The sequence below is a fragment of the Diceros bicornis genome, chromosome 32 (assembly GCF_020826845.1).
Source record: "Diceros bicornis minor isolate mBicDic1 chromosome 32, mDicBic1.mat.cur, whole genome shotgun sequence".
NCBI lineage: Eukaryota > Metazoa > Chordata > Mammalia > Perissodactyla > Rhinocerotidae > Diceros > Diceros bicornis.
Genome location: NC_080771.1, coordinates 1308669 through 1329167, shown reverse-complemented (window position 1 = coordinate 1329167; position 20499 = coordinate 1308669). Strand labels below are relative to the sequence as shown.

The window sequence follows — 20499 nt, the reverse complement described above, 5'->3', positions numbered from 1 at the left end:
TTCAGTAATCTTTGAGAAAGGTAATCATCCTCTTTTGAGAAAAGCATAGTTTTATAATTTCTGTGCAAAGAAATTTGATAGTAACATTTCATCATGAATATTGATGATATTTAAAAGTGTCTTGAATTCAGCATATTTCTATTACCATATATCAAAATTTTGTTTCATTCTTTGAGGGGAAACCATTTTGTTTTATTTTGTTACTATTTGCATATGTATTGAAAAAAGTCCATTTTGAAACAAGAGTAGAATACCACTGAACTATACACTTAAAAATGATTAAGATGGTAAATTTTATATTATGTATATTTTACCACCATAAAAAAAAATTGGAAAAAGAAAAACAAACATGGTTAGAGAAGCTGTGTATACAGAAGACTGTGAGTAGGATTAGTATATATTACCATTTCCATTTAGGATAAAATGAAGCAAAATAGTTTATAATTTCTGAAAATACAGGTTAAGTCCTCTTTCATTAGCATCCTATTGCATTTTTTAGAAATGTATATGCTGTTGAAAATGCCCTACAAATACTTGGTTTTTAAGTCTGGAGGCCTAGGCTCTGAGCTGCAGTTCCTGAGTTCCACAGTAGTCCTGAGCAGAAGTGTAGGTTCAGCTGTGGGGGCCTGTGTTTCTCTTCAAACTGCCTGCTCTTCTGTTTATCTGCCTGCTGTAGGAGCCGGTGCTGCCAGGCACATCTCTCAGGTGTGATAGTACCGTTGTACACCCTGTGGAGGTAGGGATATTGGGACGAAGTAAGGATATGGCTCAAAGAAATCTCCACTTTTTCTTAGGAACATGTTATTTCTGAGATGTCCTTAACATTTATCTGGTCGGTCCCTCAGCCTTGAGTTCTAATAAAGGCCTAGCTTGAGTGAATGACCATCAAGTATTTAACAGGGTGACTTTTGTTCTCCAGTGATGCTGCTTTTCCCACTCTTCCACATGTCCTGCTCTTCACCATGCCCCTCCAGACGAGGCATACCACGGGGTTGCACAGGTATCAGTCCTCTGTGAGACACAGGGTCGGATGGGGAAGAAAGATACGAAAGAAAATCTTAAACTTTCTTATTATACCAAAATAAGAAACCAAATGGTGTTATTTCTCATTTATATACTCTATTTTTATTTTAATTACTCCAAAAGCCAGACACCAGAGTTCAATATTTACACACATTTACTGATGGATTGTTATGTCTTTTATCATACTATTTGTATTATAAGTTATTTTAGCTGTGTTACACTGCATTGCTGTAAGTTCACTAGTGATAAACAGCATGTTGCTTTACTATCTTGATTTTATAACCTATTTTATAAAAAATAGATAAATCCATTTTATCAGAATCATATTATTTTAATCTTGACTGCTTTTAGTAATCTGCTTAAAAAGTAATGTACTTTTCTCAGCAGTTTTTGTAATATTCCTTGAAACTCATTCATGTGAATTGAAAAAGTGAGGGCAGGGCCAGCCGGGTGGTATAGTGGTTAAGTTCGTGCACTCCACTTCAGAGGCCCGGGGTTCGTGGGTTCGGATCTGGGCACCGAGCTACCCACAGCTTATCAAGCCATGCTGTGGCAGCATCCCACATACAAAATAGAGGAAGATTGGCAACAGATGTTAGCTCAGGGCCAATCTCCTCACAAAAAAAAAGAAAAGAAAAGGAAAAATGAGGGCAAACTCTTTCTGACAGAAAATAACTTTCATTTAGAGATTTGTTTGTCAGTGAGGACTGGCTTTGCTGATTGGATTATGTGGCAGACATTTTCCATAACTGAATGAGGTAAATCAGTAGCTCTACATTTTTTTAAAACTTTTATTATGGAAAATTTTAAACGTATGCAAAGATTTTGAGAATGGGACAATTCATTTGCATATAATGCACCTGTCAGCCAGCTACGGTTATCAACACTCAACCAGTCTTATTTCATTCACACCTTTTTCCTCATTTCTCTCTTCTAGACCCCTCTCCAGACATTTTTAATCTATAAATATTTCAATATCTCTAAAAATAAGTATTTTTAAAAATACATAATTGCAATATATTTATCATACCTAAAAAATAAGAAAAATTTGTTGATATTAAATTTCCAGAGAGCTTTTAATGAAAATATATGAACAAGATTTTTTAGCATTTCTATCTATAAAGATGAAGAGTAGGAATAGACTTTATGCTGAATCCTGTCTTATTCTAGCAATGTCATGTTATTCTAATAAATAAATGCGTTTTCAATGAAATTCTAGCTGTGGTTTAATAAGTTACTAAACTATATAATATGTGTTTTCATCAATTGTACGCTAATAGTTAAAATAACCCAACCTCAAACACTTTTTAAACACTTGAATACATAAAAACAATTTAAATACTAATTTTAATTGATATACCAATTTGTAGACATACATTTCTTTGGAGACATATGATAGAGTAATCACTAAAAAGACTTCAGAATAAAAACATGACTTCAGAATAAAAACATGTTGCATCATGATAAAGCTCTGTAAGAGAAATGGAATAGAAGTACAAGTTCAAAGATGAAAGGAAAGATATACAATTGAAGAGCTTGTTCATGTGGTTTTCGTGTGTGTGTGTGGCTGATGGTGCATAACAACTCAGTATGGTATTTATATTCCACTGGATACATTTTTAAGAGTAATGATTTTATTTTAAAATCTCAATAATTCTATAGCTTTGAAGATTACGTATTTTGTGGCTATTTAAGCTGATGAAAACATTTAGATTACTTTCTTAGAAATGAATTTAAATGTGTTAAGGGATAAATAGTTTTTCAAAATTCTTTTAACGCCTATATGTGCAAAAATGTTTGAAGACCACTGGACTAAAGAATTAGGCAGTTTGGAGAAGCATACCAGACCCATCTCCTAGTAACTGCTTGTACCTGGCTATCTTAAATAATGATAAATCAATATAGATTGATCATTGAAAAGTGGGTAGATTAGCAGTCATTTCAAAGAGAAGTTACCATAGGCAACCAAAAGCTACAGTTGACATTAATTACATTTAAATTCATCCTTTGATAAATGCTGTTCTTTGAGATTAAGGGTGATGATGCCCACAAATTAGAACACCTTGATATAATTATGTTTCCTGTGGGAGGAAAAGCTAATAATTAGAATTTTCTAATTTCTATTTAGAGGTCAAGAAATGTCAACAAATAGACTCAACATGGCTCGGAACTGCCCACTTTTTCATCTCTGCTGCTTCTTCCTTTGTAATCTAGAGCAGTTTGTATTTGTGACCTTGGCCTTCAGATGGAGTTGAGCACATATATGAGAAGGTTATTGTTTATATGAGTATAGTTGCTTGAGAAATATGGTATTTGCTTATTATTATTGAAAAACTATGATGTCCACAAAGAGCAACATTAAAGGTAGAAGGAGAAATGAATTTTATTTTCAACTATAAATTTTTAAACAATTTAATCTTGATAGACAACTGTATATATATTCAGTTTTCAGTCATCTTAAAATGCACCACAAAAAGAAACCACAGCTATTTCACCTTTCCCCGTACCTTTGGTAAGCATCAAAATGGTAACTAGACACTGTATATAAAATAAACTATAAGGATCAGCTGTCTTTTAAGAGATGTTAATATAAAATAGCAGAGTACAGATAGCAAGTAGAAAACTTAAAATATTGTGAAAAACTTGAATATTGATTTGAAATGTTCAAAAAAGCAAGATTACAATTAATATTCTGTCAGGAGTTGCAACCTCAGATGTATAAAGGGGCCCATTAGGAAACCAAAGTAAGTGAAGCGGTTTGGGAAGATTGGGACTTCAGCTGCTTATAGGCACTAGCTCTGTCTGAAAAGAGCCAGTTGGTTCCCAGACCTTCTGATATTTCAAGAGAAGCTGGAAATCCAGATTTTCATGTGAAATCTGATTTTTTTATTTAGGTTTTACCAGTGAATTCAGAATTTTCAAAACAAGTATGGGTATCGAGGAAATGTATCAAAGAAAACACGTCATTAGGCTGAATTTGGCCCGTAGTCTGCCACTTTATGACTTCTGCTTTATCACTGTTCTAGATTCTTCATTTGAAATGTGCATTTTGTTAAATGGCTCCTAGGATAAAAATGTCACAAGTTAATTGAGATTTTCCAAAATTCTAGCTATAACTTACTTCAAAACTATAAAAAATTTCTATAGGGAATGAGATCAATAACTACTCAAGTAGTAATTAAAGACAGCCACATGATTAACTTCGTTGAGCTGAACTCTGCAAAAGCTTGTGTTTTTTCACTCACTTTTGACCTGTAATTACAAATTTGTTGGGAACATTAGGAAACTCTTCTGAAATGACTTTGCATTAAACTTGCCATAGAATCTCCAGCCTGAGTCTGATTATTTTGTTATTAATTAAAAATACTGTAATGCTTAGAATTTAAAGAATTGGTGAATAAATGGCCTATCTTAAAAAGAAGTGAACCAGCTATGATGAAATTGGACTCAACTGCAGTTATTTTCAGCATTTCTAACCTTGTGTAGTATGAAAGAAGAACATGACGTGAATGCTTGGCGCTGAATTACTTTATAACAAATGGTAAATACAATTTCTCAATTTCTTTTGGTCTTTCATTATTACCATAACCTAAAATTATGGAGATTTTGGTTAAAATAATAAAATCAGGTTGTATGAACACTGCTTGGTTTTGTTTTTACTATCTTGTTTAGGTTACAGATGAGGCCCAGTGTGTGCTAAAAAGAGTGTGGAAATAGGTTATTGGGAAGAAGTTACTGTTTGTAGAACATGGACCCTTTGTGTAGGGAAAATTTTCTCCTGATGAACGCTTAATCTTTTTCTCAGATTCCACCTGCCAAGAACAAATTAGTCAATTGTTTCTCTCCACTTTGCAAACACATCAAAACCAAATTCACAAATAACTTTGCTATCCAGTGAATTGGATACTGTGTTCACAATTAAATTGGACTTAATTAGCCTTAAATTGCCCTTCAAGAGATGACGTTTCTGTGCTTCCATATTCCACTGGGACGTAGTACTATGAAAAAAATAGTAAATTCTAACTAGAATTAGAGAAGAATAGGACATTCTACTTGAGACTATGACTCAGTCCAGCCGGTATTTGCTGACAGGACTGTGATTCACTTCAGCCAGTATTTGGGAGCCAGGTCCTGGTTCAACATTGTAGATACAAATATCTATGAGTCAGGGGGTCTGGAGGAGCTTATGCCCTGAAAGAGATAGTTCCTCAAGTAACTTTAATGCAAACCAAAGTGCTCTTAGTACAGAAAAGTGTTAATAGGAAAACAGTAAGAGAAGAGCAAAGGCCTTTTGGAGGAAGCTGATTTGAGTAGGGCCTTGATAAATGGGAATGCCTTTGACACTCGAGTGTTCTGTACTAATGAGGAATTGTAGGGGAATGATTTTATTTAAACTTGCTCTTCCTTCTATAGTTCGTAATAGTCAACCAGTGTGACCGTCTTGGTTTTGATAATTGTACTATTGTTATCTTAGGTATTAACATTAAGGGAAACTGGATGAGGGATTTATAAAAACTTTGTACTGTTGGTTTTTTTAATGAGGTAAAATTCACATAACATAAAATTAACCACTATTAAGTATACAATTCAGTGATATTTAGTACATTTACAATGTTGTACAGCCATCACCTAGTTCCAATAGCTTTTCATCTAGTTCCAGTAGTTTTTCGTCACTCAAAAGGAAACTCTGTACCAATTAAGAAATCATTCTCTCTTTCCCCTACCCCCACCCTTGGCAACAAATAATCTGCTTTCTGTCTCTATGGATTTGTCTGTTATGGATATTTCATATAAATGGAATCATACAGGATGTGACGTTTTTGTCTGGCTTCTTTCACGTAGCATAATGTTTTAAAGATTTATCCATATTGTACCATGTGTCAGTACCTCAGTCCTTTTTATGGCAGAATAATATTTCCATTGTATGGATATATGACATTTATCCATTCATCCATTGGTGGGTGGATATTTGCATCATTTCCACGTTTTTGGCTATTGTGAAGAGTGCTGCTAAGAGCGTTCATGTACAAGTATTCGTTTGAATACCTGTTTTCAATTATTTTAGTTATATACCTAGGTATAGAAATGTAGGGTCATATGGTAATTCTACGTTTAGCTTTTTGAAGAACTGCCAAACTATTTTCCACAACTGATGCACCATTTTGTATTCCCAACAGCAAAATGTATAAGAGTTCCTGTTTTTTCACATCCTCTCCAACGCTTATTGTTTTCTGGCTTTTGATTATTGTCATTCTTGTGATTGTGAAGTGATTTCTCATTGTGGTTTTGATTTACATTCCTTAATGACTAATGATGTTGAACATCCTTTGATGTGCTTGGTAACCATTTCTGTATGTCTAGTCTTTGGCCTTTTTTTAACTAGGTTGTTTGTCTTTTGGTTGTTGAGATGTAAACATTCTTTATATAGTCTGGATACTAGACCCTTATCAGAGATAAGATTTGCATTCCAAGGTCATGAAGATTTACCCCTATTTTTTCTTCCAAGGGTTTTATAGTTTTAACTCTTTGATCTGTTTTGAGTTAATTTTTGGTATAAGGTGCAAATAGGGGTCTAAATTCATTCCATTGCATGGCTCCAAACTTTGGAATTGGTATTCATAGAAGATAATCATTGCCATTTTCCACAGACTTGAAAAAAACATCCATGATAGTATTAAATCATTTTTTATTATACTTAAAAAAAAAGAATTGGGGGCCAGCCTTGTGGCGCAGTGGTTAAGTGCGCGCGCTCCACTTCGGTGGCCCGGGGCTTGCAGGTTTGGATCCCGGGTGCACACTGACGCACCACTTGTCAAGCCATGCTGTGGCAGCGTCCCATATAAAGTAGAGGAAGATGAGCACAGGTGTTAGTCCAGGGCCAATCTTCCTCAGCAAAAAGAGGAGGATTGTCATTGGATGTTAGCTCAGGGCTGGTCTTCCTCACCAAAAAAAAGAATCAAAGACATAAATATAAGAGCTAAAACTATAAAGCTCTTAGAAGGAAGCATAAGGGTAAATCTTCATGACCTTGGATTTGGAAATGGATTCTTAGATATGACACCAAAAGAATAAGCAGCAAAAGAAGAAATAGATGAATTGGATTCACATCACAGGACACTGTCAAGAATGTGAAAAGACAATGTACAGAATAGGAGAAAATATTGCCAAATCACATATCAGATAAAGATGTAGTATCCAATCTATATAAAGAACTCTTACAACTCAAAAATAAAGCAGTAAATAACCCAATTTAAAAATAGGCAAAGGATTTGAATAGACATTTCTCCAAAGAAGATATATAAATGGCCAATAAGCACATGAAAACATACTCAACATCATTAGCCATCAGGAAAATACAAATCAAAACCACAAGATATTATATCATACCCTCTATGATAGCTATAATAAAACAGACAGTAATAAGTGTTGACAAAGAAATAGAGATATTGGAACACTCCTACATTGCTAGTGAGAAAGTAAGATGGTGAAACCACTTTGGAAAACAGTTTGACAGTTCCTGAGAAAGTTAAACATACAGTTACCATGTGACCCAGCAATTCCACTCCTACGTGTCTACCCAAAAGAATTGAAAACATATGTCCACAGAAAACATGTACATGAATATTCATAGCAGCATTATTTATAATAGCCAAGAGTGGAAATAAGCCAAATGTCCATTGACAGATGAACAGTTAAACAAAAAGTATAGCCATACAGTGAATATTATTTGGCCATTAAAAGGACTGAAGTACTGACACATGCTACAACATGGATGAACCTGAAAATGTTATTCTAAGTGAAGGAAACCAGACACAAAATGCTACATATTATGTTATTCTATTTATATGAAATGTCCAGAATAGGGAAATCCATAGGGACAGAAAGCAAATTAGTGGTTGCCAGCAGCAGGAGGAAAAGGAAAGTGAGAAGTGACTAATGGTTATGGAATTTCTTTTTGAGGTGATGAAAGTGTTTTGGAATTAGATGATGGTGATGATTACACACTGTGAACATACTAAAAACCAACTAAATTGTACACTGTAAAAGAGTGAATTTTACAGTATGTGAAATATCTCAATAAAAATAAATAAATTTTAAAAATACCTTGCATGCAGAGATTTTTCTGTTTTAGAACAACGCTTATTTTGGTGTTTGCCTTAAGAACGTTATTTATTTATGTTTTTTTAGGAATTTATCATGGCATCCTGCATTGACCACTAAAAACAAAATGCGAGCTCCACATTCTCATGCCTTTATTGATCTGACTGAAGATTTTACAGCAGGTGAGTTGCACATAAATGTAAAATATTTCCTTTGAACTGCCAAAGAATTATGAGATTTTATTCACTATTTTCTTAGTAATCATTTGCTATTGAATTGAATGTTAAAACCAGAAGGTTATAAGGAAGTCACTGATATTGGAGACATGTAAAAAATACTGGATATAAAAAAGTAAGTCTTTAGTTGTGGTTTTTGTTGTTTGTTAACCACATCAAAATTTGGATTCTCCACTTGTGAATTTTCAGTAATTTAGACGTGTAGCCTGATGTTTCTTTTGCTTTCCATTTAAAAGTTATTGACTAATAAATGCTATAAACTTAATTATAAGAAAAATATTTAGCTTATGTATTAAAAAATTTCAAGGCTTTTAAAAACTTTTATCATGAAAAACTTTAAACATAGGAAAGGAGACAGAATAGTATGATATAAACACATTTAATCATGACCTAGCTTCAACAATTGTCAATACATGGCCAATCTTGTTTCAACTGTACAGCCACCCGCAAGCCCCTCCCACTCCAGATAATTTCCAAGGAAATCCCAAACATAGTATCATTTCATTTGTAAATATTTCAATCTATATCTCTAAATGATAAGGTCTTTTTTATTTTTAATAATCACAAGATCATTTTCAAACCTAAAAAAATTTAACTATGATTCCTTAATATCATCAAACATTTATTCACTATTCAAAATATCCCAATGATTTTATAAAATTAGGAGCTCAACAAGGTACATACATAGAAAAAACATTATCCGTGCTGTAGAATTTCTCAAAGTCTGGATTTTGCTGGTCCATCCCCATGGTGTTAACATGTAACTCTGTCTCCCTGTATTTCCTCTAAACCAGTAGTTAGATTTGGAGCTTTGATCAGAATCAGACTCTTGTTTTGGTCAGAGATACTTCTTAGGTGTTGCTGTTTGTTTGAGCAGATTGGGAGACACATGATGTAGGTTCTCCTTCTTTTGTGATGTTAAGATTGATCAGTAGCTCCAATTTTCCTCAGTATGGACCATTCATTATAATGCTCTCCTAATGGTTTTAGCAGCTATTAATGATCATTGTAAGATCCATTATTTCAATAGGAGTTACAGAATCGTGGCGCCCTAAATCTCTCAGTCGTCTAGTACATTATTAGCTGGAATTTTCTATTAAAAAAAACAAGGAACTTCTGTCATTATTTCTTTAGTCACCTGAAGTACAGTTGAGACAAGCAGGTTAAATGCTTTATTTTTTTTTTCCCTCCGTTTCCCCAGTTTTTACCCAGTTTCTTTTAATGTGGTAAAATACACATAGCATAAAATTTACGATCTTAACCATTTTTGTGTGTGTGTGTGTGTGTGTGGAGGATCAGCCCTGAGCTAACATCTGAGGCTGATCCTCCTCTTTTTACTGAGGAAGATTGGCCCTGAGCTAACATCCGTGCCCATCTTCCTCCACTTTATATGGGACGCCACCACAGCATGGCTCAACAAGCAGTGCATCAGTACACGCCCGGGATCCAAACTGGCAAACCCCGGGCCGCTGCAGCGGTGCACGTGCACTTGACTGCTTGTGCCACTGGGCCGGCCCCCCATCTTAACCATTTTTACATGTACAGTTCAGTAGTATTAAATACATACATAACGTTGACCTACCATCTAATTCTTCATCTTGTAAAACTGAAACTCTACACCCATTAAACAATAACTCTTCATTCTCCCCTTTCTCCCAGCCGCTGGCAACTACTATTCTACTTTCTGTCTCTGATTTTGACTGCTTTAAGTACTTAAAATAAGTGAAATAATGCAGTATTTGTTGTTTTGTAGACTGGCTTATTTCACATAGCATAATGTCCTCAAGGTTCATCCATGTTATAGCCTGTGTCAGAATTTCCTTCCTTTTTAAAGCTAAGTAATATTCCATTGTATATGTACCACATTTTGCATATCCATTCATCCATTGATGGATACGAGGTTACTTCCACATTTTAGCTATTGTGAATAATGCTGCCATGAACATGGGTATACAAACATCTCTTAGAGATCCTGCTTTCAGTTGTTTTGAGTATATACCCAGAAGTGGAATTGCTGGATCATATGGTAATTCTATTTTTAATTTTTTGAGGAACCACCATCACAGCAGTTTTACCATTTTACATTCCCACCAGCTGTGTACAAGGGTTCTAATTTCTCCCCACGCTTGCTGACATTTGTTATTTTCTGTTTTTTTCATAGTAGCCATTCTAACATGTGTAAGGTGGTATCTCATTGTAGTTTTGGTTTGCTTTTCCCTAATGTTTAGTAATGTTGAGCGTCTTTTCATGTGCTTAGTGGCCACCTGCTTATCTTTTTTGGAGAAATGTCTATACAAGTCCTTTGCCCATTTTTTAACTGGTTGTTTTTTTGGTGGTGTTGAGTTTTGGTTATTCTCTATTGAGAATATTACTGCCTTATCAGATATACCACTTGTGAATGTTTTCTCTCATTCTATGGGATGCCTTTTTACTCTGTTGATAGTGTCTTTGGATGTAAAAATTTTTTAAATTTCAAAAAGTCAAGTTTGTCTGTTGTTTCTTTATTGCCTGTGTCTTTGGTATCCTATCCAAGAAATCATTGCCAAATCCAATGTAATGAAGCTTTTGCTCTATATTTTCTTGTAAGAGTTTTATACTTTTATCCTTCACATTTAGGGCTTGATCCATTTTGAGTTAATTTTTATTTATTAATTCTTTTGGTGAGGAAGATTAGCCATGAGCTAACATCTGTGGCCAATTGTCCTCTTTTTGCTGAGGAAGATTGGCCCTGGGCTAACATCCATGCCCATCTTCCTCTCCTTTATATGTGGGACACCTGCCACAGTATGGCTTGATGAGGGATGCATAGGTCCACGCCCAGGATCCGAACCCAAGAACCCCAGGCCGCCAAAGCAGAGCATGCGAACTTAACCACTATGCCACCAGGCCGGCCTGGAGTTAATTTTTATATACGGTGTTAGATAAGAGTCCAACTTCCTTCTTTTGCATGGATATCCTGTTTTCCTTTTGTTGAAAAGGCTTGTCATTTCCTCATTGAATGGTCTTGGCATCCTTGTCAAAAATCATTTGACCATATGTACGAGGGCTTATTTCTGGGCTCTCTGTTTTCTTCCACTGATCTATATGACTGTTTTAATGCTAGTACCACACTGTTGATTACTGTAGCTTTGTACTAAGTTTTGAAATCAGGAGGTATGAGTCCTCCAACTTTGTTCTTTTTAAAGATTGTTTTGGCTTTTTGGGATCACTTGAGAGTCCATGTGAATTTTAGGATGAGTTTTTCTATTTCTACAAAAATTGCCATTGAGATTTTCATAAGGATTGTTCTGAATCTGTAGATCACTTTGGGTAGTATTGCTATCTTAACAATATTATCTTCCAATCCATGAACATGGAATATGTTTCCATTTATTTATGTCTTTGTAATGATTTTTTTCAGCAATGTTTTGTGGTTTTCACTGTATACTTTTTTCACCTCTTTGGTTAAGTTAATTTCTAGGTATTTTATTCTTTTTGATTCTATTGTAAGTGAAATTGTTTTCTTAATTTCCTTTTTGGATCATTCATTGTTAGTGTATAGAAATACAACTGATTTTTGCATGTTAATTTTGTATCCGGTTACTTTGCTGAATTCATTTATTAGTTCTAACAGTTTTTTTTTTGGAATCTTTGGGGTTTTCTATATATAAGATTGTAGGGGAGGAAGACAAATCTTCTACCTTCTGGGTCCTTCTGGCTGGGCTGCAAATTAAATTTACATGAGACAGAATAACTGGAGAAAATCAAACAAAGCTTTATAACATGTATACGTGAGAGAGACTCAGGAAAACGGAACAACTTGCCAAAATGGTAGAGACTCTCATCTTAAATACTATCTTCAGCTAAAGACAAAGGAGGGTGTTGGGGGTAGTGGTTTGGGACTTCAGAGGGGAGGAAGGCAATTCACATGGAGATGGAAATGCAGATGTTTGGTGAACAGCACTTTGATAAGAATGGGCTTAGCAAGGACCCTCACAGTCTATCCATGCCCAGCGTTATCTATGGTGATGGCCTGTCCTGGCAACAGGCCTTCTATCTTAAATTTCTTTTAGTCAGATAGTGGGGGGGAGGTTAAAGTTTCCTTCAGAGTCTTTTGTTCTTGAAAATAATCAAGGCAAAGAGACATATATTGAGGTTGCCAATTCTGATCCCCCACAAAGATCATATCATCTGTGAACAGAGATAGTTTTACTTCTTCCTTTCTAATTTAGATGCCTTTTTTTTCTTTTTCCTAGTCCTCTCAGTTTTTACAAGTTTCAAACACTTCTAATCTGCTTTTGCAATTACATTTTTATACCGTGTATTAATTGCAAATGAATAAAGCATGCCTGGTGACTGCTAAACATAATAAAACTTCCTTCCTTTAAAAGTATTCCATGATGAAACACCTAAACTTTATTTGAAAAACAGGTAGCAAATAATATTGTATAATTTAAGCATTTTATTAATTCTGGATGATTATGAGTTTTGCTGGAGCGTTTTCAATATTAAGGTACAATTTGCAAAGTTAAGAAAATTGTAGTGCTCAAATTTAAAACATTTTAAACTGATTTAAAAGAAACAAAACCACAAATTGTACCTTTTGCCCAGTAAGTTTTTTATGGGTCTAAGAGTTTAGGTTCCTGAGTATGTGTACAGGTTAGAAAGAGAAGAGAGCGTTTAAGAAGAGAAAAGAGAGGTTATTTTTAGTATGGCCTACCTGGTATGCTAAATCATGTGGAAACAAAATAATAAGGTTTTGAGTACATTGCCATTGAAGTTGTCTTAAAAGCTTGCTTTTCAAGATAAGGAAATTCTGTAGTTATAGGCTCATTTTCTATTATCTCATTCAATATATAAAAACACACACAGATTCTTTTTCAATTCCTTTTTGAACAAATTTCTATCTTGTGAGGTTTTAGAAAGTTAGTTTCTTTTAGTTGAGTAATATTAGACTTCCTTAAGCAACACTGACTTTGTATGTAAGTAATTTTCAAACAATTTTTGGATATTTTTTACAGTCAGCAAAATCTACCTTAAAAAGTTGGTGATGAAGCAAATCAGAGCCATTTTTTCATATGAGTTGTCATTTTGAGCTAAACAATCTATTATGTATAAAGTGTGAAGAAATTCTCTTTTATGAGTAATCTTTTGGAAAATAACTTAAAATATTTGAGGAAATATTAAAAATTGAAATTGTTATTGTTGTTATTCAAAGCACTATCTCTGCCTTTGAAATAATTTCCACAAACAGTTATTGAGTACCTGCTCCATGCGAAGCCCTTTACCCTTTATGTGAAATACAAAGATGACAAGTTTACTTGGAGAGGATTATAAGTCTAGCCATGATATGTAGCTGAATGCAATAAGTGCAGATGAGTTACAAAATGCTATATAATAGCAAGGGAGGGAGGTGGAGGAGGTAGTCCCACTATTCTTGGGACTGTGGAGTCCTACACAGTTGAGCTAAGAATTTGCCAAATGAGAAAACTAGTGAGTTCTGTGCTCTCATTGTTCATAGTATCTCATGCCTTAGAAAATATAAAGCTTTTCCAAACAATAAGCTGTAGAAGAAATTCTTTAATATAAGTGGGACTTCCTATGGGAGACAAGACAAGATATGTAATACAGTAATTGAATTCTCCGTAGCAAATTTTTGTGTGTGTGTGTGAAGAAGATTCTCTCTGAGCTAACATCTGTTGCCAGTCTTTTTTTTTTTTTTTTTCGCTTGAGGAAGATTAGCCCTGAGCTAACATCTCTGCCAATCTTCCTCAATTTTGTATGTGGGTCACCACCACAGCATGACCTGACGAGTGGTGTAGGTCTGTGCCCAGGATTCAAACCCACAAACCCCGGCCGCTGATGCAGAGCACGCCGGATTTAACCACTATGCCATGGGGCCAGCCGCACCATAACAAATAATTTTCTTTAACGTTTTTATTTGTTTATTAGATTCTTTAAAATAGTGAACTATGTGACTTTTAATGACTCTTATCCATTGTATGGTTATAACATAGTTTATTTAACTAATCCCTTTTTTTTGAACAGTAAGTTTTTTGTTTTGTTTTGTTTTTTTTTTTTTTTTGTGAGGAAGATCAGCCCTGAGCTAACATCCATGCCAATCCTCCTCTTTTTGCTGAGGAAGACCAGCTCTAAGCTAACATCTATTGCCAATCCTCCTCCTTTTTGTTTTTCCCCAAAGCCCCAGTAGATAGTTGTACATCATAGTTGCACATTCTTCTAGTTGTTGTATGTAGGACGCGGCCTCAGCATGGCCGGAGAAGCGGTGGTCAGTGCGCGCCCGGGATCCGAACCTGGGCTGCCAGTAGCGGAGCGTGTGCACTTAACCGCTAAGCCACGGGGCCAGCCCTTGTTTTTTATTATAAATAGTGCTCTGGTGCCTTATTTTATATGCCTCTCTCATAAGTTCCTTAAGGAGAGTTCCTAGAAGTGAAAAAACTGGTTAAAACTGGTTTTAAAGAGGTGCACCATTGCCATGTTGCCCTCCAGAAAGGCTGTGAGCGTGCTTATTTCTCCCATCTTTGCCACATTAGAGTATTTCCTTCTTTTGTTGGTGTTGAGGAAGATTCTCCTTCAGCTAACATCTGTTGTCAGTCTTCCTCTTTTTGCTTGAGGAAGATTATCCCTAAGCTAACATCTGTGCCAGTCTTCCTCTGTTTTGTATGTGGGTCACCACCACAGCATGGCTGCTGACGAGTGGTGTAGGTCTGCGCCTGGGAACCAAACCTGGGCCACTTTTTTTTTTTTTCCTGAGGAAGACTGGCCCTGAGCTAACATCTGCCAATCCTGCTCTTTTTTTGCTGAGGAAGACTGGCGCTAGGCTAACATCCGTGCCCATCTTCCTCCACTCTATATGGGACGCTGCCACAGCATGGCTTGACAAGCGATGCATCGGTTCGCGCCTGGGATCCGAACCAGCGAACCCCGGGCAGCTGCAGTGGGCCACCTTTTTTTAAATTATTATTTTGATGGGTGAAAAAAATGTTATTTCATTATGATTTTAAAATGCATTTCTCGGATTATTGACATAGAATTTTTCCTTATCATATATGAGCTGACCTTTTCTGTGTTTTCCCTTATGTATTGCTGACAGTTGCCAGTTAGTTAAGGCTGTCTCTTACAGAGTGAAAACTAAAACAACGTGAAACTAAATAAAAACTAAAACCAAACATGAAAACTAAAAACATAACACAAAACCCAAGTCAATGAAAGCAGTTCTGCACGAAAGCCAAGTCAGTAGCACCCATGTTGCAGCCTAGACCGAGGAACAGTCCTGGAGAATCAGGAGAGATGAATGGTGCACCTGTCCTCCATCATTCGACTGTAAATATCTTCTTTCTCAGCTGGACTTATGATACAGGTTTCATTTTATAACAAGGACCTGGATTTTTCTTTATTTTTTTCTTTATTTTTGAAGGCAGATACCTTTTCTTTAGTTATCAAATGAGGTGAACAGATGGTACGATTGATTTTCTTCATTAGAAATAAAGGAAAGTGACAGAGTCTGCTCTAGGTGATCAGTAGCCATTTCTGTTGTGCCTGGAGGGGTGGTCCAAGAGACTAAAAGCTAGACTTTATCTTCTTAAGATGGATTATTGAAGACAATGATATGATGAGAATCATGTGGTCAGACTGATATAGGGAACGTTTTGGAGTATTCAAGGACTGCAAACCTTGAAGACTAGAAGGCTGCAGCATTCGTGAGTTCGCATTGCCAGTGGTTGTGTGCAAGTCCCTTGGCTAGAATAGAATCACAGAACTCTAAGCCAAAGTAGAGAATTTAGGAAGGAACATTTGATTTGGGAGAATGTGACTTTAGACAAAAACGTATTTGACGCAATGGGTAGGATATACATGCAGGCAACCATTGTCAGTTTTGCCCTAGAGCTTGAGAAGACAAGTCAAGGTCAGAGCCTTAATTTTGGGATTCTTCTGCATTGTTGAGGCCATGGAAATGGCTGAGCTCTGAAAAAGTGAGCTTGGAGTGATAAGAACAGAGGACTGCGAACTCATTATTTATCTTATTTGCTTTTGTTTGATTGTTTATTCATGTGTATATTTGTATCCTTTTTAAAAAGTTATTTAAAAGTAACGTGATTATGGTAAGAAACTCAAACAGTTCAAAAGTTCATAAAACAGAGGCAACTGCTATTTTCAATTTCTTCTATGCGCATGCTGAAATGTTCTGTACAGATACATACACACTTCCTTTTTTACCCAAATGGAAGAAGGTTTTGTATATATAGTAGTGCCTCTTACCTGCGGTTTTGCTTTCCGCAGTTTTAGTTACCGTGGTCAACTGCAGTCCAAAAGTAACACTATGTCACAATGCCTACATCATTAACCTCGCTTCATCTCATCACGTAGGTGTTGTATCATCTCACATCATCACAAGAAGAAGGGTGAGTACAGTTCAGTAAGATGTTTTGAGAGAGGGAGAGACCACATTCACATAACTTTTATTACAGTGTATTGTTACAATTGTTCTATTTTATTATTAGTTATTGTTGTTAATCTCTTACTGTGCCTAATTTATAATGGTATTTTTTTTCCCCCAAAGCCCCAGTAGATAGTTGTATGTTATAGTTGCACATCCTTCTAGTTGCTCTATGTGGGACGCGGCCTCAGCATGGCCGGAGAAGCGGTGCGTCGGTGCGCACCCAGGATCCGAACCCTGGCCACCAGTAGCGGAACGCGTGCACTTAACCGCTAAGCCACGGTCCGGCCCTGTGCCTAATTTATATATTAAACTTTATCATAGGTACGTGTATATAGGAAAAAACATAGTATATATAGGATTTTGTACTATACACAGTTTCAGGCATTCACTGGAGGTCTTGGAAAGTATTCCCCCTTGGATAAGGAGACACTACAGTAATTGTGAATCTGTCTTAATTCAGGTATATTAACATATCAGCACATGTAGGGCCGGCCCTGTGGCTTAGTACTTAAGTGCGCGCGCTCCGCTGCTGGCGGCCTGGGTTCGGATCCTGGGCGCGCACCGCTGCACTGCTTCTCTGGTCATGCTGAGGCCGCGTCCCAAATACAGCAACTAAAAGGATGTGCAGCTATAACATACAACTATCTACTGGGGCTTTGGGGAAAAAAAAGGAGGAGGATTGGCAGTGGATGTTAGCTCAGAGCCGGTCTTCCTCACCAAAAAGAAGAGGATTAGCATGGATGTTAGCTCAGGGCTGACCTTCCTCACAAAAAAAAAAAAAAAAACATATCAGCACATGTGTATCTACCTCAGTTTTTTTTTTTTCTCCCCAAAGCCCTTAAATATTTTTTATCATAGAATATTTCAAATATACTGAAGAGAATATTTCAAATATACTGAAGAGAAAAAAGAATAAACTAATATAAATAAAGAAAACTTTTATTTTTAATTCTAATAAGTATTGCAGTTTGCCTTCAAAGGCTATACTGATTTATGTTCCCACAAAAGTATTGTGAAAGTGCTCATTCTTTTTCCCGACATTGAATATTTTCTATCTTTTGTTTTTAAAATGTATATTTATTAATTATGGATTATTTGAGGCATACAGAAAAAAATAGATAAAACATTTGGTATTTTAAATGTTCACGTTTTTGCCAGTCTAATAGGTAAAACATCATATCTTGTTTTGATTTGCATTTCTTGAGGTATGTTATTAATGTTAAACAACTTTTCATTAATTGTTAGCCATTTTCAATTCTTTTTCTTCAAATTGTCTGTTCATATACTTTGCCCTTTTTTCTATTACAGTTTTTCCTTGTCTTATTTTATTTTTTATTTTTATGTTTTGTGTGTGTGTGAGTAAGATCAGCCCTGAGCTAACATCCGATACCAATCCTCCTCTTTTTTTTTTCTGAGGAAGGTTGGCCCTGAGCTAACATCTGTGCCCATCTTCCTCTACTTTATGTGGGACGCCACTATAGCATGGTTTGACAAGCAGTGCGCCAGTGTGTGCTGGGGATCCAAACCTGTGAGAACCCTATGCAACCAGAGCAGAGCGTGTGCATTCAACTGCTTGCGCCACCAGGCTGGCCCCTTGTCTTAATTTAAAATTTATAAAAGTTCTTTGTACCTTAAGGAAGTTAGTCTTACTTTGTTGTATGTGCTATACATATCTCCAGCTGTTGTATAACTTTTTACTTCATATATAATATTTCGGGGGGGGGCAAATAGAATTGCCAAATAATTACTAGTCAATTTTTTCTCCATGGTATTTGTGTTTTGTCTCTTGCTTGGAAAATGCCATTTGTATGTAAAATTTTTTAAAACAAACAAATTTTTAAAATATATTCTATGCTTTTATGTTTTTGCCTTCAGATCTTTGATTCAGTTTCTTGTTGATATTTTTATTATATGTTTAGATAAACATCTCCCTGTATTGATGGCCCCTGAGGATTCCTTCTTCAGCAGGACAGGCCTCCTTATAATTCCTGCCATGCTATTGAGGAATTAATTCCTGCACTTATTGTCTTACCTATGTCTTCTTTTATAGAGCCTGTGGGTCATCTTTGCCTAATTATAGGTTTACTAAAAGTAAAAGGAACAGTCCCAATCATTGGTCATTTAAACAAGAGATTTATTGTGTTTAAATAAAAGAAGACTCACTTTAATATCATAAATAGTGGGTTTAAAATTTTAGTAAATTACAACATAGATATACACAGGAAAAGTAGCCTCTTTGTTTTCTAACATCAAGGCTCTATGCCTTGGACAGGTGTGGGAGAAAGGGAATTTAAACTTTTAATTAAAATTATCTTAGTCTCTTTAGGATTTTAATTTGTTGGTTAAATTTTCAGTTTTTCTGGCTCTTACCCCATTTCTCCTTCTCCTAGCAAAAATGGCAACTGGGTGAGCATAAGGATAGCCTTATATGTCCTCAAAGAATTGGAAGGAGGTCCTTGTATCTGCTCTGAGGTCCTTGTGCCACCACATTTATGGCCTTTGTGTACTGGGTCCCCTGCTGGCATTTGCTGCTGAGGTTGGCAACTGGAAACCTCCTGGTATCTTTCCCTGGCTCAGTCAGAGCCTCATAGTCTGCCCTAGGTGACTTGATCCTGCCTTGAATCTCACTGTTCTAATGGATTCTTCTGAAGCTCCACCTCCTCCATCCAACCCTCTGACTTGGACTATCCATCACTCATCCTCTACCATAGAATTCATTTGCCTTATACCATGGTAGCCTGTGGAAGGTCCATTGGCCTTTTATGCTACCTTTTATGTTCACCACAGAGGATCTTAAGTTCCTTCTTTACACATGAAGATCAAGGGAAGTTTGAGAATACTAGGTTAGACTCTCTACACTCTTATCTGCGTCCCTGAGGATAACCCCTGTGTGTAGCTGTCATCTCAAAAGATAGGCTTCTCCCTGAGTTCCAGCAGGAAGCAGGATCCAAGTCTCCCTTTGTACTCAGTGTTATCCCCTTCCAGGTTGAACCCTGACATTGAGGCCAGGAAAGGTGTTCAAGGAAACTGGACTTGAACCTCTTCTGTCTTCCTCCAATCTCTGACGCCTCCTCTTTGCACTAAGCCTTCTCATTGCCTCCCTAGGTAGCTGACATCCAGACTTGAGGTCTTTCTCCCTGTGACTTAAAGTAAAATTTGTTCAGATCCTCAGGTTTTGCTTTTAATGTGTAAATAGAATTCTGGGGATTTAGGAATCTTTTTCTCCTCCTCAATAAAGCCTGTCTTTCAATACTTTTTCTGGCTAGAGACTCAAAAACTGCTATTTTGGAAGTCAGAAGTTGAATATTGACTCTTTTTTGCAGTCCTGCTGTAATAACCCCAATCTTCCCCTAGGCCAACAGTTTTGAAAGTGTGGACTGGTTATCCCTGAGGATCCCAAAGACCTTTTGGAGGGTCCATGAGGTCAAAATAATTTTCATAAAAACGATAAGGCATTATTTGCCTTTTTCACTCTCATTCTCTCACATTCCCTTCACTGTCATTCTCTCACAAGTATACGGTGGAGTTTTCCAGAAACATTAAAATACGTAATGACTTCACTGCTCTGACATCTTATGTGTGTGCTTATGTATTCTTGTGTTTTAAAAACTGGCTTTAATTTTTAATATGATAAATTATATCAATATTCTGTCAATAGATATAGCTCACATAAACAAAAGCTGTTTGAGATCCTCAGTA

The 20499-nt window shown here is 36.1% G+C and overlaps 1 protein-coding gene across 5 annotated transcripts in view; it reads left to right on the top strand.

Moving 5' to 3' along the window:
* Positions 1–20499, top strand: part of ITFG1 (integrin alpha FG-GAP repeat containing 1) — a 259186-nt gene that overhangs the window by 15100 nt on the left and 223587 nt on the right. For all 5 annotated transcript variants that reach the window (XR_009216412.1, XM_058527742.1, XM_058527744.1 and 2 more), the window contains exon 6: positions 8212–8306. Coding sequence is in view for 4 of the 5 variants with exons in the window: in XM_058527742.1 (XP_058383725.1) it covers positions 8212–8306 (95 nt within the window). In the remaining variant the exon portion in view is untranslated. The remainder of the gene's footprint in view (positions 1–8211; positions 8307–20499) is intronic.